Consider the following 24,753-nt stretch of genomic DNA (forward strand, 5'->3'; position numbering starts at 1 on the left):
ATTCTTGCCTGGAGAATTCCATGGATAATCGATGGGGTTGCAAAAAGTTGGACGTGACTGAGCAACTTTCACTCACTTCACTCTGTGTAATAAGCTCTCGTGACACCCTATATATGCTGTTCTGTACCTTGTTTCTAAAAGGAACAAGTCTTGAAGACTGTGTTGGACAGCTTCTGTGCCCCTGCAGAGGAAGGCTCCGCTGTGTTCTGTGCCGCCTTCTGCCCTGTGAGGTGCAGCGGGGCAGGGTAGACTGTGTGGAGCCCCTTATGGGGCTCCATTTCCCTTTGGCTTCCAGCTCAGATCAGCCAGTGTGAGGGTTGGGGTCAGCAGGGAGGTCAGAAAGAGGGAGAAGAGTGAAGTCAGGAGACTGCCTCTCTGCCTGCCTCCCTGTGAGGTCACCTCTGGCTGGCCACGTCCTCCTTGTGGCTCTGCACCCATTCAGGCAGCCTCTCTCTCTCTCCCTCCACGCTGTCCTTTGGGTGTGAGGTGGGTGACAGCCTGCTGGCCCTAAACCCGGGTTGCTGCAGTCACCCTTATGGGTTCACCTATGCCTATCCATGCCTTTATGACTTGTCCCCTGTAAATAAACTCCACTATTTTGAGTGGCATCTGTTTCCTGTTGGGACTGTTACAGAGAGCATTCTATATCCACCTATGATGAGGTTTGTTTTTTTCTTCTTTCTTAACACCTGCATATTATGCCTTTGTGTTGAGTTTAACTTTTGTCTTCATGTTTCCAGTCTTGTCCCACTACTCTACAGTGCTATGATGAATAATGTTCTCAGTACATTCTTTTATACAGTGCAGTTTGTTAGTTTCCTAGGGCTGCAATAACAAAACGTACTGCAAACTGGGTAGTCTGAAAAAATATATATATATTGCCTCACAGTTCTGGAGGCTGAAAGTCTGATATCAGGGTGCTGTCAGGGTTGCTTCCTTGGGCTTCCCAGGTGGTGCTAGTGGTAAAGAACCCACCTGACAATGCAGGAGACAGAAGAGACGCAGGTTTGATTCCTGGGTTAGGAAAATTCCCTGGAGAAGGGCATGGCTACCCACTGCAGTATTCTTGCCTAGAAAGTCCCATGGACAGAGGAGGCTGGCGGGCTCCATGGGATCGCAGAGTTGGACACAGCTGAAGCAACGTGGCGCACATGCACGCACAGGGTTGGTTTGTTGCAGAGCCCGAGAGAAGATCTGTCCCACACCTCTCTCCCAGCTTCTGATGGCCACCATCAGTCCTGGGCACTCCTCGGTTTGCAGCTGCACCACTCATCTCTGCCTCCATCTTCACACTGACCCCCACTCTATATCTCACTGTCTCTTGTAAAGACACTTGTCATTGGATTTAAGGCCCACCCAGTTAATCAAAGGTTTCATCCTAAGATCCTTAATTTAATCACATCTCTAAAAACCCTTTTATCAAATAAGGTCAACTTAATGGGTTCCAGTGGACTTATTTTGGGGGAAACAACCCTTCATCCTACTGCATAGAGTATACATGCAGGATCAATTCCTAAAGGGCTCAATTCCTAATTCAAAGCCTATGTGACTTAAACTTTTCACAGTGAAGTTTTAATTTGCATTTATCTTATTATAAATGGCATTAAATTATGGAATTATTCTATCTTTTCTTCACAGATTTAAGGTGCCTCCTATTTTATGTAGTAAATGTTATATGTTATATATATTGGTACTATTTCTAGCTTTCCTAGTCTATACCATTTATATTGCTGAATATTCATGTTCTATGCTTCCCAGGTGGCGCTAGTGGTAAAGAACCCAGCTGCCAATGCAGGAGACAAAAGAAACGTGGGTTCAATTTCTGGGTTGAGAAGATCCCCTGGAGGAGGGCATGGCAACCCACTCCAGTATTCTTGCCTGGAGAATCCCGTGGACAGAGGAGCCTGGCACTCTATAGTCTACGGAGTCACAAAGAGTTGGACACGACTGAAGCGACTTAGTATGCACCCACGCATATTCATGCTTCAGGGTCACGCTATATTTAAGCTTTGTGCCTTTTTTTTTTTTTCCTCTCTCTTGAAATATAGAATTTTATTTAGAAACTGTATAAAAATAGAAAAAAAAAAACCCCTGTCAAGAAAGACCAGGTGGAAAATGGGTTCCCAAGAAAATGGAATTTTAGGGCAACGAAAGTCTAAAAGGCCACAAAAGAGAAATAGCACCACTGTTATTTGAACAATGGCTAGTTACTTGCATTTTTTGGCATTGTTAATCACTGAATCTGGGTTTTCCTCTGAATTCCACACAGAGCATGCACTACACAACAATTTTATCATACAATACCTGCTTGCTACACACATTTCAGGACAAGCTACCACCAGAAACAAATCAATACAAATACATCAGGAGCTGAGCAGTCTCGGTAGTGGGTGACACACACGTTGCAGAATTCTGCCAAACAAAGGAACTGAGTCGGCTGTGAGCAAAGCAAATGAGGGGGTTAAGGAATGAAATATTTTAAATATTAATAATTAATTCAGACATGGTACTCTATTTTCTGCAAAAGAAAATTAACATTTAGTAACATGCTAACATTTTTATCTCCAAAGAGATTAGTGCACTGGCAAAGTATTCCAATAACAGTGGAGGGCTGTGGACAGCAGGTACCAAAAACAGCCTTGTGTTTTTAAATGTATTTTAATATTTGATAGGCTAGCTCCTCATACTTACTTTCTTTTGTAGAATTTTCCTCTTATTGTCAACACAGTGGCATGGTGGTTTTAAGTGTTTGTGTGTGCATGTACGTACATATTGAATATATGTACATATTTAAAACTTGTCAGTTAGAAATGTATACTCTGTTTTTAGGGGTGAAATGCTACAACATCTTGAATTTGCTTAAAACACTCTAGAAAAGAAAGAGTAGCATGTTATAAATCAAACCAGCAAAATGTCTCTAATTATTCATGCTGGGTCATGGGTATTTGGAGGTTTAAAGTTTTTCATAATAAAAGTATTAAAAGCAAAACTTAACAGAAAGTAGAGTGCCCACTGAAATAGAAAACACAAGAAAAGAACCAGGTGTTATGGGGAAATAATGAATTCCGTTTGAACGTGCTTAATTTGATGAATCTTTGAGGGCTTTGAAATGGCGGTGTCCCCGGGGCTGCCCGCCCCATCCCTGACTTGCTGCTTTCAGTGACTCCTAATGGTTGCAGTCAAAACACCATCAGAGATCATAAGACTCTGTAGGGCCCTGCAGGGAGGACTGTGGCCTGTACTGTAGGGAACACATGAAGCCCTTTGTTGCTGTTGTTGTTTAGTTGCTAAGTTGTGTCTGACTCTTTTGCAGCCCCCATGGACTGTAGCCTGCCTGCCAGGCTCCTCTGTCCATGGAATTTCCCAGGCAAGGATGCTGGAGTGGTTGCCATTTCCTTCTGCAGGAAATCTTCCCGACCCAGGGATCGAACCCACATCTCCTGCATTGGCAGGTGCATTCTTTAACCGCTGAGCCACCTGGGAAGCCCACGAGGTGCTAACCATGTGTCATTCCTCTTTCTAGCTTGACTCAGGTGATTCGGAAGTTTGCTAAGCAGCTGGATGAGTGGCTAAAAGTGGCTCTCCATGACCTCCCAGAAAATTTGCGAAACATCAAGTTTGAATGTAAGTACTAAGTTTGGAAGCAAAGGGGAAGCGAGGGTAACACTTTAGTACCAGGTATTTTACACAGGTTGTTAATAAAATAATAAGAGCTAACAATTTACTGGTGCCTACAAAGCACTGAGTACTATGCTTAGCACTTTCCATGCATTAATTTAGTTGATCCTTACAAAACGTTCATTACGGGTGGCACACCTCTCCTTTACAGAAAATGAAACAGGCTCAGAGACAGTCAGCGGCAGAGGGAGGTCTGTCTGTCTGACGTCCATGTTTCTGCTGTCACCTCCACACTTTTTATTCTAGTTAGTCCTCACTCACTCAGTGATGTAGAAAACAATATCCCTCTTCTGCTGATGAGGCTCAGAGAAGCAAAGAACATTCCCCAAAGCTACACAGCCACATGGCTGGTAATTAGGGGCCAGAAGTTGAACTCATATCTTTCTGACCCTAAAACTGAGATTTCCCTGAAGCTCCTGCCCACAAAAAGGGGCTAACAGAAGATGAAAAACAGCTTCAGGGGTCCACATATTTAATTCTCTGCCTAAGGGGAAAGCAAAATTAATATTTCTTACAGGGTATTGGGACTATGGATCTTTTCTCTGACAAGCGTCACCACTCAGTCCCAAGTAATCATTTTGCCTGAGAAAACTGGGCCTGTTTCTCTGGCTCAGTGTGTCCATACTTGTGGGAAGTCTCACGTGCCATTAAGTAAAGATGAAATGATTTTAAGCCAAACAAAGTTTTGAGGTATATGTTTCTTAGAGCTCCATTTGAATACAGCTTGCCATTCTTGCCCGAAATAAGTGCCAGCAAGAAAAATGAAGGAGATCAAATTACCCTCTCTCCACAGGCAAAGGGGGCCCTTTCAGACTCCCTTTGAGGCCGCCTGCCATGCCCATCACCTATTGATAAAGCCCGCTTTATTTCACGGCTCTCAGTTCTTTTCTTTTCACGAGCACTAAATTCCACATCACAAAGTTAAAGAAAAAGTAATTAAGGAGAAGGATTAACGATTGATCGCCCTGGAAAATTAGAAGTTCATCTGTCCCCCCGCCCCACCCACCTACCCCTCATTCCTCCACCCCACGCCCTATTTTTCCAACCAAGCTGGCTCTGAGCACAAATTGGAATAATCCCAGGGAAATTTCTGATTGTTTCTTGACCAGTTCAGAAATTAATGAGAAGAATGCCCCGTGCCCATTTTAATTACGCTAGCAAAACAAACCTGTTGAAAGTCTGAAGCCAGGAGGTTTGTTGCACCTGCCACCTGTGGGTGCCTGGAGGCACCCGCTCTCCCCAAGGGAGCCTTGGGGGTGCGCTTGGAGAACTTTCAAGGAGTAGAGACATACTCCTCTCCAAAGGACTCTGTAAGGACGAAGATCTCAGACTGGCATGTGGCTTGTCTGCTTCAAAATCTACAGATATAAGATCACCCCACTTCAAAGCATCAGCCTGTTATGTTAGCAGAGAACCCAGTCATCAAAACACACCAATAGGGCATGGAGACCGTTGGTTGAAAACGACAGATTGTGAATACAAAGCCATATTCAAGGTGCTGCCCAGGGTTCCATCCTAGAAGCAACCCTGCTCAATCAAGGTTTCCTAGTAGATACACTACTTTTTAAAGGGCCTTCTTCAAAGCCTCCACTCGATTCCTGCAATTATTTATGGGGAGAAGAGATTGAACTTGCAATTAGCGAAATGAAAGACAAGTAAATAATTGCTTTTACTCACGGTTGATTGACGCCACAATTTCTCACACCTGCCAGTGTGGAGTGCAGGCAACTTTGAAATATGTACCCCAAATATCGCCATCTTAGGAAATAGTTGTCCAAATGGGAGAACAAAAGAGCAGATGCAGGGTTTCATCAGCAGGTAATAGAAAATAGTGTTGGACCATGCATGAGACAAAGTTAGGCAAATAAGGAAGCTACTTTTGAAAATCGCCCCTGGAAAATCCCAGGTCAGACCATAAAGCATGCAAGTATTTCATACTCACTCTTTTCTTCTTGCAGTGTCAAGAAGATTTTCCCAAATCCTGAGACGGCAAACATCACTAAATCACCTTTGCCAGGTAGCTGTCCTGTGTTATACGTTCTAACGACTGCTAAGTCATTGCAACTGAGGGGCAAATCCACGGGAAACTCTGGAGAGGCTCCATCAGGACGTGGCTGTTTAACAGTACACTGCCATGGGACTTCTCTGGTGGTCCAGTGATTAAGACTTCACCCCCCCAGTGCAGGGGGTCCAGGTTCTATCTCTGGTTTGGGAGCTATGGTCTCACATACCTTGTGATGAAAAAACCAAAACAGAAAACAGAGGCAATATTGTAACATTCAATAGAGACTTTAAAATGGTTCCACATCAGAAAAGTCTTTTAAAAAACACTAGTACACTCTCACTATTATCTTGAATTTCTACAGATAAGGGATGGAAATGTTAGCCAATCACCAAGTGGTTTCAGCTAACATAGAAAATGATTTCTGATGTCATTTGTCCATTAACCCTTCGGATACTCTAGGTCCACAAGTTTGCATTTTGCTTGAGTACGTCAGGGTTCCTCAGGCACTGTTGCCTTTGGGGCTGGGTGATTCTTTATTGTGGGGAGTTGTTTTGTGTATTGTAGATGTTTAGTAGCATCCCTGGCCTCTATTTACTCGATGCCAGGAAGGCCGCCCACCCCCAAGTACCACTTCAATTGCAACTGTCAAGAATGCCTTCACCATTGCCACATGTAACCTAGGGGGGTGCAGAATCACCCCAATTTTGTTTTGCCCCAGATTTCTGTTCTTTTTAGCACAGAAGTGATATGTACTCACTACAAAAAAAAAAAAAGAATAAAAGTATGTATAGTAAAAATTAGAAGATCCCACTCTAGTTCTGTAGTTCTAACTGAAGGCATAAATCTTTGCATTTCTGTTCATTTTGCACCTCAAGGAAGCAAATCTAAGTCTGTTAAGGCAGTCCACTAACATTCATTAAAATATGAATGACCTTAAAGCAGAGGGGACAAACTGGTGGCTACAGGTCAAATCTGGCCCTCAGGTGTATGGCGTTATTTTTGTTCGACTGGCATAGGTTCAAAAATATTTTTTCATTTAGTCACTAACAGTGGAAACTAGGAGATGACAACTAAACACCCACATTTCCTGTAGAAAACTTTTAAGAGCTGCCACCCCAGAACTAATTCCCCCAGCGTAGCAAGCAGCCGGATGGGCTGAGCGTCTTCATCATCAACCCCGCTTTCTCTTACGCTTGGCCCGCCTCGCTCCTGAGTGTCACCTGCCTGCCTTGTTTGTGTGTTCGGGTCTGTGACCTCTCCCTCACACTGGTGGCTTCAGATTGGTGCTGGTTACTCAAGGTCGAGGTGGTGATGGGGGTCTCTAGTTGGAGTGGCCTGAAGGAAGGCGCCAGGCCAGGAACCAGAAAGTATAAAAGTACCCCCCAATACACACACACACACCTCACTGTTCCAGCCCTGCCCCTGGAATAAAATGGCACAAAGGGTGATTTGGAGACCAGAGGGAGACCCTCCACACTCATGCTGTCACAGAGCCCACCTCGGGGCATTGCTCTGGGGTAGGGTAGAGCCTCACAGATGGGTGGGATTCAGGAAATAAGATGAATATTAACAAAATAAACACTGCCAGGGTTAGTTTTAAAATCCTACCTCTCTCCATCAAAAGGTTTTAGGATGGACTCGACATAAGCCTGAGGGTTCCATTATATCACTAAACACGTAACATCTACCCATAAAGATCAAAAGTTTCTTGTTAAATGTTTTCTGCTAAATTTATATTGCATAGATGTGTATCTTGTTAAACAAAAACAATAATAATTTTATAATAACAAAATCAGCAATTTGATAGAAGCAAACATTTCCAGCCATTAAGGATGGTAAATTCTAGCTCATGGAAAGTCATATTCATCATGGGTATTGGGTCTTGGGAATTGTCATTTTTGTCTTTGTAGCTTACATATTTATTAAATAGAAAATATTTTAATGTGTGTGTAGAATTAATTGATTTGAGGTATTCTTTTAAAAAGGAAAAAAAGAAACATTGTCATATTTCTGAGGGTGACTGTCTTCTGGTTCTTTTCCCCAGCTTGGAAGAGACAATCTTAGGGTCATATCAGGGAAATAGAAATGGTTTTAGGACATAGAACTAGACACTTAGGAAGTGTGGAAAGGCTTGACCCTTTAATGTACCAGGTAGTAAAAGCATCCGCTTGCATGCCTACAATAGCCTACATGCTCATGTGCACACAGAGACACTCTCTCTCCACTTTCCAGACAGTATGTAAGTTAATCAGCAATTATTACCTTTCCCATCTTCACTGGATAGCCACCAGACACATTCCTGGACCAGCCAAAGGATCAGGATTAGTGAGGGGGATGAGACATCATGTAACATCTCAGCTAATATCCCGGCGAGCTTTCCTAAACACACACAAAGCAAGTCAGACGAAACAACACCTGACCAAATGCCCACCCCCACCCCCGCCCCCCAGATACTTAAAACCAAGAGCCAAATATTCAGGCCCTTCTGGATACACTAAGCGGGCAACTTGGCATTCATATCTCAGCCATTCACCCCACAAAATCCTTTGAGTGCCTACAGTGTGTACCAGACATTTATGCTTATATCCCAGACACTTGGCCTCAGCAGGGAAAAAAAAAAAACAAAAAAACCCACCAAAAGAATGAAAAGTGGTAAGTGTTATGAAAGAAAGTGAGTGGAAATAGAGGATAACCGGGCATTTTAGATCCTATTCAAACGGTGTGGCTAGAGAAGTCCTCTGCATGGGTGCTGCACTTCACTTGGAGCACACATGATGGCCGGGAGGCCAGGGCAGGGTGAGAGAAGAACATTCCAGCAGCGGGAGCAGTCAGTGCAAAGGCCCCTGAGCTGTCAGTGCCCTCCCAACAAAGAGAACCGACCTGCATGACAGAAGGCCCATTTAGTGGGCTCTTACTCCCTGAAGCGTGCACCTTGCAAACATTACCCCAAGGAAGATCCAACAGTGGCGCTCCTAAAGAAATGCATACGATTATATCTCTATTTTAGAGGTCAGGAAACGGAAATTAATCTTGCCTGCCTCTGATCAATCAGCTGGTCAGCAGCAAGGTCAGGATTTGAACTCAGTATGTTTGAATCCAGAATCTGAAATTTCCATATTCAGTTGTTCTCATTATCATTAGAAATCAACCCAACTCACCTTTCATGTATTCATATATTCTGGCTGCCTGTGTCCTTCAAGGCATTCTACACTGATATGAGGAAGATTTTACCTGTGCTCAGACAGTCTACGTGTAAAAGGGGCTGTCAGTATTTACATCTGATTGGAAATTCACAAGCATTAGGAGAGTTAAAAGGTCCACTGTCTTTGAAATCTTGTTTCATTAAAGACATTTTTGAAAACATGCAAGGAAAGGAAATGATTCTGGAAATGTTTTTCTTTGCTTTTATCAGTATTGTTCCAACTTGCTAGTTCCAACTATTGTTCCGAGTATTGTTCTAGCTCTCAAATTTAAATTCTGCTATGAGGATTGCTGGGGAAGCCACAGATTAAACACAGACACACTCACATTCACACTCACATTAACAAACCACTGAGCTGTAAGGTAGAGTTTTCCTTTTCTTCTACCTCAATTATTCATCTTTGTTTTAGTCATTATAGTCACATAAAAACCGAAAAACAAAAACGTAGACCATAAATTGCTTCAGAATGTATTTAGATGAAAAATACACCTGGTAACATTTCTGAGGTTGAAATCTATCATAGTCCCAAGGGTAGTGGGACCTTTCCAAAATCTGAGCCTGTCAATTCTCAGGTGCTAGAGACATGGGTTGTTAAACACAGAGCTCTCACCCAACAAGCTCCCATCAGGAGGCTGACAGATCTCTGGGCCTCATCCCACTGTTCCACCAGGTCAAGACCAAAGCCAGGTGGCGGGGCGGGGAGGAAGGGTGGGGAATAGCAGGTTTGTTCTGCCCTAGGCCACCGGGGGGTAGTTTCTTATAAACAGAGACATGAGGAGAGAGCCACAGAAAACAGTATACAGATCTTCCAAGTTACAGACTCATCTTCTGAGTTTTCTTGAATTGCAAAGCACTTAGCGAAGCCCCATGAGCAGATTCATTAAAAAGAACTGAAAGGAAATAAAGGGAAGGCTTTGAACTTAACAACCCATGAGCTAATGAGTTTATTGGATTGCATTTCCAGGCATCTCGAACAGTGATCCACAGTGCAGACATCACGTTCCAAATGCTGGAAGACTGGAGGAACGTGGACCTCAACAGCATTACCAAGCAAACCCTTTACACCATGGAGGACACTCGTGATGAGCACCGGAAGCTCATCATCCAGTGTAAGATGCTCCACCAGGGCGTGTGTCTTTTTATTTGTTTAAAAAGAAAGAGTATGTTGGTAAACAAAGTGGCACACTCCCACCCTGTCCTTCTCCCTGGGATCTCATCCCTCCTGTTGTTCCTGTTAAAGTGGTTGGCTCAGGTGGAGGAGCCGGTTGATTTACAAGGACGTGGGTCCACATTGCTGGGGAAAATGGGCTCTGGGATATCGGGCAGGACACATCAGGCATTCCCTGGGTGGCATTAACAAATGAGGAACAAAGCTTGCCACCTCTCTTGGCATACGTCAGCCTGGAGGCAACTGGATATGCTGCCTGCTTTTCCATGGAGAGTCACGGGAGTCAGCCCACATATTGGCAGGTGAACCTGTCAATCACAGCAGATATCTGAGAAGGAAGTGGATGGTGACTTACTTCTGTGAACCTGTGGCCCCTGTGGACAAAGACTGGGAGACTATTGCTCCAGATATTATCCTGATATGGTCGGGTTGCTGTTCTTGGCAACAGAGGACATGGGAGGACTATAGAACACCACCATCCTTAACATATCTGTGCTTTTCCTCATCAGCCCATCACAGTCTCTGCCTGGGGAATCCCCTAGACCAGAGTCTATTGACTTCTTCCTTCCTTAGTTCAGCTGGCCCTTCTCATGCTTCGGGGCTTAGGGGGCTGGGGGAAGCGAGCATGAGGACAGAGGGTGAGTCCGCATTAGCTCTCAGGCAGCTTGGTGTTGATGTCATCCAGGAGGAAGGGGATATGGCAGCTGCTGCACCTTCTGAGAGGAGGAAGACCTAAGAACCTCATAGTAACATCATTTGGGAAGCTGCAGAGTGAGGTTCCCCTGAGAAGAGGGGCCAGCTTTCCTGAGAGCCCTCAGCCCCTTCGGTTTCTACTATACCCCCTCAACACTGTTGTCTTGCAGGAAGACTTTCTGCCTCCAACCTAAGTAGGTCATGTTTATAAACAGAGTTCTCAAAGGTGCTCCTATTAGGGACCTCTTTTCAACAGCAAATGGAGCAGCTGAAACATTGCACCATGTCCCTCGAGTTTCTTTCCTGGTGACCTCAGAGTTCCTCTCAGGCTCATAGTTCTTCCTCTGCAACAGCCTCCAGCCTGCTTTGCCCTGTTGAGAATGTTCGAGATTGTCGCTAAAAGCATAATTCAGCTGATACACTGCCCGGTTTATGCCAGATCCTGTGTCATGAGGGAAGATTCACTTCTCACCCCCATATTACAGATGAGCAAACTGAGCCTCCCTGAGCCAGTGAACCTTGCTCAAGGTAGCAGAGCTGACCCTGGAACCCAGGTCTAGTCTCCCTGTCCCTATCATGCACTAGAGCATGCCAGAGCAGACAAAGATAATGAGATGTTGGCAAGCTTCAGATGTTCCAGGACCATTCCAGGTTTTTACAGTCGTGCTCCCTGTCCTGCTTTTCCTTCTAGAAGGCAATGGAGAGCATGACTGTGAGCACCCTAACAGTGCTAGCTGTACCCAGATGGTCATGCCCCCAGGGCCTCACACAGGGCCGGGTGTGGAGGAAGGGGCCAGCAAAGTTTGTGGAGGACCAAACAGAGGGGTAAAAGCCTAGAGCGATCCATCTTCCTGGTTCTGCTCACCATTCCTAGCAGCACTGGACTCAGCTCTCTTCTCTCTCCAGCTTTTGTGGGGGAAGAAACTGTGACACAGACTCATAAGGAAACATACAATCACCGCTGCTTGTTTTGGGGCCAGGCTCTGAGTCTCTGCTGGAGCAGCATGCAGGTCACTACTGCCTCTCCTGGAAAGAACCTGTTGGGCCTTTCTCTTCTTGTTTTCTTCCCTGGAGGAGGGTACAGCAACCCAATCCAGGATTCTCGCCTGGAGAATCCCATGGATAAAGGAGCCTGGCGAGCTACAGTCCGTAGAGTCGCACAGAGTCAGACATGACTGAAGTGACTTAGCACGCGTACACACTTCTTGTTTTCTTAAGCTAGGGGCAGAATGTTGCCCTTTGAATCTTTGTATTCTTCTAGAGGAAGGGCGGAGAAGGCAATGGCACCCACTCCAGTACTCTTGCCTGGCAAATCCCATGGACGGAGGAGCCTGGTAGGCTGCAGTCCATGGGGTCGCTAGGAGTCAGACACGACTAAGCGACTTCACTTTCACTTTTCACTTTCATGCATTGGAGAAGGAAATGGCAACCCACTCCAGTGTTCTTGCCTGGAGAATCCCAGGGACGGGGGAGCCTGGTGGGCTGCTGTCCCTGGCCGCACAGAGTTGGACACGACTGAAGCGACTTAGTAGCAGCAGCAGCAGCAGAGGAAGGGAGTCATAATGAAGTTTAGGTCAAGCCACCTGGTACTTACTGAATGCCTGTCCTGGGTCGAACACTGGGCTAGATGCTAAGCAGAGAGCAGTGAATAAGATAGACCCTGCCCTTCCCACACGGAGTTTAGAGCTAATGGCAAATCAGAAATCAAACAAGTAATTTCCAAATGGTTGCTTGTGTGCATGCTAAATCACTTCAGCTGTGTCTGACTCTTTGCAACCCCATGGACCGTAGCCCACTAGGCTCCTCTCTCTATGGGATTCTCCAGGCAAGAATACTGGAGTGGGTTGCCATGCCCTCCTCCAGAGGATCTTCCCAACCAGGGGTTGAATCCATGTCTTTTATGTCTCCTGCATTGGCAGGTGGTCTTTACCATTAGTGCTACCTGGGAAGCCTTCCAAATGGATGAGTTTTACCAAAGGGAACATACTAAGTGATGTAGTGACAGGATGAAGGAGATTGAGGAAGCCTGAAGGCAGATGGCCTGGCACATGAGTGTCACCCTTGCTCCTTCCAGACAGCTGGGAAATCAGTCCCTGGACACAGTGAGCTGGACCAAGGGCCAGTCTGAGAAAGACCAGGGGCAACTGTGTACTACATTCTTCCTCCCTTACAACCAATTGATAAGTCTTCAGATTCTTGCTTGAGGGGGTTACCATGATGTCCATGATGTAGATGCTGGCAGGGGATGCTCATTTACCTTCAGTTAAAAGGTGCACATAAGGATTTAAGCATGCTGATTAGAAGGAGTGTTAAGTGATGCTGCGATGAGAACATGGGGTTGGGATGCCTGACAGACCTTAAGTCAAACGTTGGCTCTGGTGGACTCTGGCTACCAGATCTGTAAAATGGGGACAATGCAAAGAGATTAAATGGGACAATGTGTGCCTCGCTCTTGGTACATAGTGTAGAGCTAGTATAGTGAAGAGGTTGCAAGGCACGCGCTTGAGTCCCACTGTGTTTGAAACTTGCCTCTAACCAGAGGTGAAACCTTTGGAAAGTCACTCATCTCTGAGTGCCTCTGTTTCCTCACTCGTCAAAGAGGGAAGTAATAACAGTACCTACCTCTTGGGGCCATTCATCCTTCCAACAAACATTTGAGCAGCTACCAAGTATCAGGCACTGTTCTCGGTTCTGGCCTCGTGACATTCACATACATGCTGGAGGTTGTTTCAGGTTAGAGGGTGTCCATATAAAACATTTTAGGGCAGTACCTGGCATGCAGCAAGCACTCAGTAAATGTTGGCAGTTAACGCTTTCACTGCAACCACGATCATTATCATCATATCATCATTGATTGAAGCACAGTAGCTTGGGCACACAGACCGTGCCAGGAAGGGGGAAGTGCCACCAAAGAGAAAGTGGTGCCAGTTCCTGTTCTGCCACCAACTCATCCTCTGACTCTGAGGGGGTCATTTGACCTCTTAGACATAGCCTCTTAGACATAGACATGAGACATCCTCATCTCGAAAATGACACAGATCAACTAAATGGTTTTGGAAAGCCTTTTCTCGTTCCGAAGTGTTTGACTTTGGGTCCTGCAAGCCGACCTCTTGCAGAAGCTATCACAAGTAAAGTAGAGCAAATTGGTCGGTCTTGGAAAATGGAACAACAAAAATTGCTCAGACAAATGAAAACTGTAGGAATGCGTGGTTCCTGAATTATGGCTTGATTTATCAAGCCCCACAAACAAAAATACATAAAAATATAATAAAACAAGATGTTTTTGATTAGAGATCATCACAGCAATGTCTCTACTTTCTACAGTGCTCCAGTAATTACAAAATCTTTCTAGATTCAGTTGTTTGACTCGCGCCTGAAGACAGGTTGTGAAGTGGTACGATTATCCTCCTGTTAGTAATGTGGAAACTGAAGGCACAGAGATTGCTCCCTCTACTCCACAAATATTTGTTAAGCATCTGCTACATGTCAAGCACTAAGAGGCTGGTTCAGCTACTTGGCCGATACCATCATGGTTCAGAAACATTTGAATGATCAAATGTGCCGAGAGAGTGCAAGAGAGTATTAGCATGTGTCTGCCTGTTTGCACAAGCAAGTACTTGCTGGATAAGAGCTATGTCACAGGGAATGCACCAGCTAATAAAGATATCAAAGATGTAGCAGGGGGACACACCCATAAACACCACTAACTATAACAAAGGGCTCTTTGTGACATAGTGAAGGTAAAAATACAAATAATTAAGGGCTACGAAAATATAGAGGAAGAATGCATAGGAGGGTAAGTAGAATTTCACAGGAGGATCATTTCCACTGTTTTGTGATGGACTAAACAATCCAAGCAGAGGTTTGCAGGAATGGCAAGTAAGCTGGGGATGGCCATGGTTGAAAGTGTTCCTAGGCATGGAAAATGAGCTTGGAGAGGTAAGTTGGGGTTTATTCTCTAAATCCTTGAATGTGTGTCTGTTTAAACCCAACTACATGGTGTGGGGGGCTCTCCTTTGTTTGACAGTGTATCAGGAATTTGACCACCTCCTGGAGGAGCAGTCTCCCATCGAGTCCTACATCGAATGGCTGGACACCATGGTCGACCGGTGTGTTGTGAAGGTGGGTCTGCTGACCGGAAGGTCCCGGCCCTGTATGGCAGTCCATCACTCTTGTTGATGGGACTTGGGTCACCAGCAGCAAGCTAGCTGAGTGTTTTCTTGGAGGCCTCAGAACCCTAGGGATCCAAGGCAAAGCTTGGGCTCCTCCTTAGGAAGTAGGCAGCAAAGAGAGTCAAAGGAGGCAAGACTCTGAGGTTCCCTCCGCTGGTTCAACCAGGCCAGGATCTCTTTTGTACACATTGAGTCTTGACTTAAGATTTCATTTCTTAGAGTAAACTTTTGCTGCTAAAAATAAAAAGCCAAAAACGACCGTTCTATGATACTGAACTTAGAGACACATAAACCTTCTTGCCATTTTTTATAAGAAAGAATAATAAGTGAAGATCAAATCAGCCACTCTTAAAGCTGTTCACTCTCTCTTAGGTGGCTGCCAAGAGACAAGGATCCCTGAAGAAGGTGGCCCAGCAGTTTCTCTTGATGTGGTCCTGTTTTGGCACAAGGGTGATCCGGGACATGACCTTGCACAGTGCCCCCAGCTTCGGTAAGACAACCCCAGCCCCCTCCAAACCAAAAACGTCTTCTTTGGGCTCCCTGGATCAAGTCCATCTCTCCAGAGTTAGGCATGGTCTTGTTGTCTCTGAGACCATAAGGACAGCACCCGGAAACATCCTCTGTTCTTGGGGACGTGATGTTAGGACTTTCAGGGAGAAAGATGGCACTGCATGCCAAAGGAGAAGTATTCATATCTGCAGATGAGAGGTTGGCACGCACTACTATTTGAGTTTAAAGAGGAGTAAATAGCAGTGGCTGTGCTCCCCTTTTTCTGGAAGCCCCAGTCACTGCTACTTTTACAGGACTATTTTGACAAATTTCATAGTGCCAATATGCCAAGACTGGGCACATGAAGAAGCCCCTGAGTCCAAACATTTGCAAATGGCTTGATTGACAGGCCAGCGGTGGGTAGACAAGTTTCTTCGATGACATGCCCCGGTCTGATCCCTCGTGAAGGACTTCTGCATTCATTTCCCCCTTTGCTTTACTGACCCCTTGGGTTTGCACCACCTCCAGGAGACATCCCTACCCCAAGTCCTTGTCTTCTGTTTTCTATTGTTAATGAGACTTGAACCCTCTGCCCAGAGGTGCTTCTAGTAGTCTCTGTGGGCAAGAACCTAATCACTGACTTGGGGGGAATATTATGTTTCATTAGAAAGAATGGCATATGCACGGAGTTCAGGTCATCATTAAACAAGTGACGTAGGACTTCTAGGCATTATCCAGACATTTGAAGTCTCAAAAACACTCTGGCCTTCAATTTTCTAGGCATTTCAGCAAAAGGCTGTTGGCAAATTTTCAGGGTAATTGCCTTGTTCTCTGTTTAACTTTGCAAGTAGAAATGTGGTTTTTGCTTCTCATTATCTCCAATTAAGCCAATCAGCCCTGGACTTTGCTCTGGGTTTAATCTAACACTTTTCCATCTAGTTTTTTTCGTGGTCTTGTCAGTATTTTCCAGTTGTGCTATACAACGTGGTGAATATGTGTTGAAACAAAGAATGCACTATTTTTTCTAAACAGCTCTGTCTGTGAAAGACTGTGTTTACCCAATTGGAGAAGTGTTTTGCTGTGGATTCTTTAATCTCAGCATTGGGAAGTTCTCTGAACCTACCTGCACCATGGCTACAGACGGAAATTCTCTCTGAGCTGTGTATGGAAATGCTCTGGTGACTGCTACCTGGGCAGTGACATCAGACACGGCATTTGGCATTTTGATGACTTCCAGTTCAACACAGTTAGTGTTAGCACATGTTACTTCTGGCTCTGGGAAAACCATTTGCGCATGACTGCTTTCAGTTAAGCCAATAGGTAAAAAATGCTCAAGATTTTTTCATTGCTTTAGAATCAAAGAATGACCGATGCCACACAAATAAATATATACACAGCCACAAAGCAAGCATCCTCTCCTTGCTTTATATCTTATGCTTCAATTTGCTGATTCTTGAACTGACTATATTATCATATACCCTTCATTAGATAGAGAATGTAGTTGATGTTGTAATAGTCTTTGAAATCCATTTGTATTTACTAAGTTAACAGTTGATGTTATGGACAGTAGAACAATGAGAGTTCAGTGAATAAGTACTAAGAAATACTATTCCTTAAAATGTGTTTGTTTCTTTTTTAACCATACACTATTCTAGGATACACCAGAAACTTGGGCAAAGGGCAAAGAATGGTCACAAAACTTTTAGAAAAGGACAGAAAAAAGATATGAACCCAATTTCACTTTTACAGTATTTTTCAACCATGAACCGATGGAAATAATACCTGTCTCCAAGTCCGTTTAGCAAGGTCTCTGAAATGGTCCTGCTCATCCGACTCATTGTTGAGTTTTGTGGCTTGGGGTGACAGGCAAGTTGAAAGAATTTGCGGCAGACAAAAGCCCAGCTCCCCCTTTCTGCCTGTATATGTCAAAGACACAGTTGGTGGTTGTGTTTGGGTCATGTGTTCCCTGTATAAAAACAGCTAATTAGGAAAAAGAGCCCTCTGTTCCCTGGCCCCACCCCCAACCACAGGGGCCAGCTCTATATATCTTATAACTCCCACATGATCCTGGCCCTGTGAATGGTGCGGGCGTTTGTGTGTCTGCGTAGCAGGCTGACCGTCACAATGATCGTGTGGAATATCACAATGATCCCGCAGGGACTCTATCACCTCTTCCCAGAAGAGCCTCTTTCAAAGGTAGTTGACTCCTTTCTTCTCCTTAATTCCTTTTCATTCGTTTCTCCCTAATTCCTTTTCACTGAAAGAGCCTATGCTGTGAACTGAAGTAGCCAGACTTTCTTTCTTTGCTGCAAGCAGCACTTTCTAGCAAAATTAGTCAGCAAAGGTAGGGTGGTGGGCAATGAACTTTTTCATCCTAATGGAGCTGAGGAAATTAGAGACTCTATTTAAACAACAACAACAACAATGCATTTGTGGTTGACTGCTCTGAGTCCAGTTCCTAGGATACCTGGCTCCCGAGGCAGGCAGGTGTCTTTACCTTTTCACTCTGGGTTTTCACCAGATGCCCCTGTTTTCACTGGGAACATCCAGAAGGCAAACATAGTTCCTGGAAGGGCTTCAGCATGAAATGGTGTGGAAAGCTGCCTTGGATTTGAAGGCTAAGGGGGTGGAGCTACGTACCATTTCCCAAGTTTTCACCTTTCTGCACACTTTTGTCCTGGCCTAGAGTCAAAGCTCACCCACTCAGGCAGGGCAGCGGAAGCCACATGGGAGCAGCTCCCAGGCCAAGTGACTGACGGACAGAGCCTCCAGACTACTTCTCAAGGTTTGGATGTCCTGGCCTGGCTCTCTTACCCAGAACCTGCTAAACTGTAGAATCTTGACCTTCAAAATGTCACTGACAACCCCGCCAAGCACCAGGTGGCATGAATTGCTTTCCCTGTATTGGAGAGAAAAAGCAGAAACCCAGAGAAGAGACGGGGCTTGCCGAGGATGTACAGCAAACTGAGCTGAGCTCCCCCGCTAGGGGCTCCCCTGCTAGGGCCACACTGCTAAGGCTTCTTCTAACTTTCTTCAGCCAAATAGTAATAAGGAAAACAAAGTAATGTTTATTCAGGGCCTAGTATACACTAGACACAGTATTAGGCACTTTCTCATTGAATTCTCACAACTTACGAGGTCTGCTAGCAGTGCCCTCAATATAACAGACGAGGAAGCTGTGATAGAACAGGAAGCAAAAGCAAGATAATGCTACTCTTTTTGACAAATGTGTAGGAAGCACACAGTACCATTTAATTCTCACATCAACTCTGCAAGGCAGACAATCAATATGGTAAGTGGCAGAGCTCTGTTTCAAAATCAGATCTGCCTTGCCACAAAAGCCACGCTTTCTCGATTACCATAATTAAGACAAGTATCCTGGGCTCGGATGCATGGCACAAAAAAGGCTAGATAAACTGTTTACCCCTCGTTGATGGTTTTTCTAAAGCCATATTGATGGAATAAAAAAAATATTTAAGCTATGAGAGAAAAGAACATTAATTAGATGATCATGAGTAACAAGAGAGATGCCAGAAGACAAGTGTTGAGAACAAAGAACTGTCAACCATTATAGAAAAATGAGGGCAAAGCAAAGATATTTTCAGTTATACAAAAAGTTAGAGAACTGTGGCGCCCGTAGAACTTCACTTAAAAAAATTAAACAGTGCATTTCAGTAAGAAGAAAAATAAAACCATCACTAAATTCTGGGATGCAAGAAACAGCAATGTTCTAGATATTGTTGTTTACCAAAAGTGTAGTGGTTTAAAACAATATTATGCCTACAGATTTGATGGGTCAGGAATGTGAACAGGATCCAGCAGGGATGGCTGGTCGCTGTTCTGTGATGTCTGGGACCTGAGTCCAGCAGGGATGGCTGGACTCTGTTCTGTGATATCTGGGACCTCAGATGGGAGGACTCAAAAGCTGGAGCTCACTCAGCTGGAGGCTGGAATCCTCTGGAATCCTTGGGTGTCTGGTGCCTGGGCTGGGATGACTTGGAGTCTAGGACAGCCGATCAGGGTGCACTCAAATGGCCTCTCTGTGTGGCTCACTTTCCGTGCTGTGTGCTCACAGCACGGTGGCCTCTGAACAGTTGAACTTCTCTCGTGGAGGCTCAGGCCCCCTGAATGAGTGTGCCAAGGAGGGAGCAGCAATGCCTCTTATAACTCAGTCTCAGAAGTGAAAGTGTCACTACCCTTGCTCTGGTGATCAAAGCAGTCACAAACCTACCGAGACTGAAGGAAGTGCATAGACCACCCCCACCCCCACCCCCGCCCCCCTGTACAACACACACAATTTTCCCAGGAAGGCTTGTTAAAGAATTTGGAGGCCTTCTTTAAGATGAAAGAAATTTTAAAATATATAAGCAAATTTAAGTAACTTTTGATTGTAATTTAAAAGCTAACTTTGGTTGTGTGTTTTAAAAAGGTAAAATCAAACTGTAAGAAACAATAAAACACAGGGAAGTGGGGAGAGAATCTTTCAGGAATAGTTAGAGTGTGCTAAAGGTCTTTGTCTTGAAATACTATATAACTTTAGATTTTGTTGAAAAGAATGTATGGCTTGGACTTAATAGATGTGTAGGATATAGAATCATCACTAGAAGAATAGAATCATAATTTGCCAAAGAAAAATGGAAAAATGTGAAAATTTAACTGACAAGAATTAAGAAAATAAAGGAAGTTTAGAAAAAATAGATAGTAAACTCAAAACATGAAATAGGATGCTAGAAATAAGATCAACTAATAATCACAGTAAATGAAAAGATCTCTTCCCTCAAAAAAATCAGGCATTAAACTGCAACTTTTACTAAACCTTTAAGAAGCATAAAATCCTTGGTTTATGAAGATTAATATGAAAATTAGTATTTTAGAGAATAAAAACAAAAGAAGTAAAGCTATACAGTTAATTTTATGAAGCTGATATAATCTCAGCTTCAAAACTTAGAAGAGCTATAGAGGAAAAGGAAATTATGACTCAACCACACATAAATATAGATGAAAATATTCATCTATCAGTTCAGTTCAGTCACTCAATCGTGTCCAACTCTTTGCGACCTCATGAATCGCAGCACGCCAGGCCTCCCTGTCCATCACCAACTCCCGAAGTTCACTCAGACTCATGTCCATTGAGTCAGTGATGCCATCCAGCCATCTCATCCTCTGTCATCCCCTTCTCCTCCTGCCCCCAATCCCTCCCAACATCAGAGTCTTTTCCAATGAGTCAACTCTTCGCATGAGGTGGCCAAAGTACTAGAGTTTCAGCTTTAGCATCATTCCTTCCAAAGAAATCCCAGGGCTGATCTCCTTCAGAATGGAGTGGTTGGATCTCCTTGCAGTCCAAGGGATTATCAAGAGTCTTCTCCAACACCACGGTTCAAAAGCATCAATTCTTCGGTGCTCAGCCTTCTTCACAGTCCAACTCTCACATCCATACATGACTACTGGAAAAACCATAGACTTGACTAGACAGATCTTAGTCAGCAAAGTAATGTCTCTGCTTTTGAATATGCTGTCTAGGTTGGTCATAACTTTTCTTCCAAGGAGTAAGTGTCTTTTAATTTCATGGCTGCAGTCACCATCTGCAGTGATTTTGGAGCCCCCCAAAATAAAGTCTGACACTGTTTCCACTGTTTCCCCATCTATTTCCCATGAAGTGATGGGACCAGATGCCATGATCTTCGTTTTCTGAATGTTGAGCTTTAAACCAACTTTTCCACTCTTCACTTTCACTTTCATCAAGAGGCTTTTTAGTTCCTCTTCACTTTCTGCCATAAGGGTGGTGTCATCTGCATATCTGAGGTTATCTATCTATCTATCTATCTATGAATAAAATACTAGCAGATCAAATCCAGGGCAAATTTTTTTTAAATCATGGTTGATGAGTATGATGCCAAGAATTCAAGTATGATTCAAAGTCAGAAAAGTACTCATTAACATACATTACAAATTAAAGGTCTTCCCTGTTAAAAGAGAAAAATGATAAAAACATCTATAGATACAGAGGAAAACATGTATTTGATACAATTTAGCTCTCAAGTATAACTTTTAAAAACTCTTGGCAAACTAGGAACAGAAGGGAATTCATTGAATATGTTAAAGAGTATTTTAAAAACCTGCAGAAAACAATGTACTAAGTGGTGGAACTTTAGAAGTGTTCCCATTTCAATCATGAATAAGAAACAAATGCCTTTTAATACTGTTTCTGATAGCTATGTGCTGGAGGTGCTGGCAAATGCAACAAGAAAGGGAAATGAAATATAAGAATCGGAAAGGAAAACACAAAATTGTCTTTATAGATGTCATGATGGCTGACAACAAATAATCTACAAACTAATAGAACAAATAAGAATTCAGGCAGGTTACTGCCTTCAGTTTTAAAAAAATCCTTAGCACTCTTACCATTAAATAGAAAATAGCTATCTTTATGTATCAGTCTAAATGTCTATATCTATATATTGCATTCATAATGGCAACAGAAAGGTGTCCATAAAATAATTCTAACAAAAATTATTTTAAGGCCTTCAAGGGAAAAATTTAAAAGTATTATTTACATGTACCCTGTTCATGTTTGGAAAATAATATGTGATAAATAATTTAAATACAATCTTCAAAAAAAATACCCTAACAGAAAAATGGGCAAAGAATATGAATAGATAGTTCACAGAAAAGTAAATTCAAATGGAAATAATCATATGAAAAGAGATTGCACCTCTAAAAATTAGGGTACTGCAATATAAAGACAGTAACATTTCACACCCTTCAGATGGCAAATACTGTGTTAACTACACTACCAGTAAGGAGGTGAAAAATACTAGTGAGCAGTTTGGCACTACCTCATAAGACTCAAGAATGTAGATGCTCTTGGACCCAGAGAGTCTGCCTATGGTCCTAAACACAAGGCAACAGGTACAAAAATTTAAAAAAGAGATTCATTACAGCTAGTTTCCAATAGTCAAAAATGTGAATAACCTAAATTCCATCAACAGGAGGATGGACAAATAAATCGTGCTATGGTCACACAATGGCTATGGCCAGTAAACAAGAGCAATGTGCCTTGGTGTGGATAGATCTTAAAAAACCCAAGGTATCAAGTGCAGGTTGCAGAATGCTCTGCAAAATATGGTACCATTTCTATCAAGCTTGAAAATAAAAAACAATATCATTTGCTTTTGTGGATACATAAATATATGTAGAAATGTGTTTGAACAATAAATGGCAGATTTGAGACAGTGATTACATAAGGGCTTGCTATGTCAGGGCATGCTGTGTCAGAGCAAGTTAAGGAAGGGAACACTGGGGCTTCATTTTTATCTTCAATTAAAAAATTCAAATATGTGAAATGTTAAAATTTTATAAAGCTTGGTGTTGAGTACACTGGGTGTTCATTTTAAACTTCTTTCTCTTTTTTGGGGGGGCCTTTGGAGAAGGCAGTGGCAACCCACTCCAGTACTCTTGCCTGGAGAATCCCATGGAGGGAGGAGCCTGGTAGGCTACAGTCCATGGGGTCGCAAAGAGTCCGACACGACTGAGGGACTGAGCGAGTTCACTTTCACTTTCACTTTCCCATGCAACATGTGAAATCTTAGTTTCCCAAAGAGGGATCGAACCCAAGCTCCCTGCATAGGAAGTGCGGAATCCTAACCCCTGACTGCCAGGGAATTCTCTTAAAATTGTTTATACTTTTCCGTATATTTGAAATTTTCAGAAGAAAAAGCAATGCTTTGATTCTATAGGATGGCATTAACTATGTCATCCTATAACAACAACAGTCTCCTTTTGTCTGGATCCTAATACCTTTTTCCATAACAGACTCCAATGCTCAATAGCTCTGTAACTTTAGGCAAGTGCTTTAAAATCTTCTGAGCTTTGATTTCCCCATGTGTTAACTGAAGATAATATCTTCTTCACAGAGTTGTTGGAAAATTAAAAGGGCTTAGCACAGTGCATATGGTAAGTGGTCAGTGCTTACTTACTTCATTTATCTGTCTAACAAATAACCATGGAGCCTCCGCTGTGCCTGACACTGTTGAGAACAGTGTCCAGTAGAGAACAGTGTGTGTGTGTGTGGGGGGGGGGGTGTAGATAAAAAGACATAAAATTCCCTCCTTTTATGACACAATTTAGTGTAGGGAGGCACATAATAAAGATAAATAAATTCAGTCTATAGACTAGCAGATGTGTTAAGTGCTAAGGGAAGAAATAAAGCAGGAATGTTAGCTGCAATTGCCTCTCTCCTGTCTTTGCTGCTTCTGTCTTTCCTCTCCCTCCCCTCCACTCCCTCCTCTCATCAGTCTTTCTGAGTCTCCTTTTCCGCTTTCCTCCCTCCTGTCTGAACTGCTCCCATGGTCACGACACCCTGGCACTGAACTGCTTGTCGCCTAATAATCTTAAGGATGGATTTCTGCTCACCAAGGACACTGTAGCTTTTGTGGAGTCAGTGACTGAGCTTGAAGTTTCCTTTGTATTCAAAGCGCTTATCACGGTGGTGAGCGAGCAGCAGTAGCTCTACAAACTTTCCTTGTTTGAAGGATGATTGAAATTATCAGACCAGTTGGGTAGCTGATCAGAGTCATTAGGAGGAGAGCTTGAATCCCCAAATCAACACTTCCCCTGGAGTACTGGCCTCCAAGCCCAGCTCTGATATTTTCTAAGAGGGTGATCTTAGTGTCTTCACTTCATCAGATCTTGTTTCTTTATCTGTTAGACAGGAGTATTGTGTAGATGATCCGAGGTGCCTGTCTGTGCTAAAACTACTAAACCCATTTTTATTATCTAGGGTTTTCCCTTCTAATTTGGTTTCATTATGTCTTTCTCTCTATCCTTGTTGACTTAGAGCCACATCTCAGCAAATACTTCTTCATTGTGGAGACCCTTTGGAACTTTTTGGTATATGCTGCCGTCTTTTGACTTCTTTGACTCTGTGAATGAACAGTCACACCATAGGACTTAGAACGTTAGAATGTTCTAATCTTAGAACATTACTAGCAAAAGAGACCTTAGCCACTGTTCATTAAGCACATGTACTTTTCTTCATTATGGCACTTCTGTAAAATAGAGTTGACTATTCCCCTCTCAGAGAACCTTATTACATGATTGATCGAAGAACAACTTCAGAATCAGTCAGACTGGGGTTCAAGTCCCGTGTCTGACACTTAATAACCATGTGACATTGGACAGTTATCTTTACCCATCTGAGCCTCAATTTCCTCCTTTGTAGAGGGAGGGTATCACTCATCTCAAATGGTGGTGATGAGGATTAATGCAGTAGTAAATTTCCAGCTGTTAAACCAGTGGCTGCCACAGAGCAAGAGCTCAGTAAATAACTGGTTTTGTATCTAACATT

The 24,753-nt window shown here is 43.5% G+C and overlaps 1 protein-coding gene across 3 annotated transcripts in view; it reads left to right on the top strand.

Annotated features, from left to right (window-relative positions):
- The window catches only part of RFX4 (regulatory factor X4), a 172,247-nt gene that overhangs the window by 113,970 nt on the left and 33,524 nt on the right, over nucleotides 1–24,753 (top strand). For all 3 annotated transcript variants that reach the window (XM_005680577.2, XM_013964051.2, XM_005680578.2), the window contains 5 exons: nucleotides 3,524–3,624; nucleotides 5,637–5,695; nucleotides 9,850–9,994; nucleotides 14,774–14,868; nucleotides 15,291–15,408. In XM_005680577.2, coding sequence (XP_005680634.2) covers nucleotides 3,524–3,624; nucleotides 5,637–5,695; nucleotides 9,850–9,994; nucleotides 14,774–14,868; nucleotides 15,291–15,408 — 518 coding nt within the window. The remainder of the gene's footprint in view (nucleotides 1–3,523; nucleotides 3,625–5,636; nucleotides 5,696–9,849; nucleotides 9,995–14,773; nucleotides 14,869–15,290; nucleotides 15,409–24,753) is intronic.

This window comes from Capra hircus, chromosome 5, assembly GCF_001704415.2.
Source record: "Capra hircus breed San Clemente chromosome 5, ASM170441v1, whole genome shotgun sequence".
In the NCBI taxonomy this organism is placed as follows: domain Eukaryota; kingdom Metazoa; phylum Chordata; class Mammalia; order Artiodactyla; family Bovidae; genus Capra; species Capra hircus.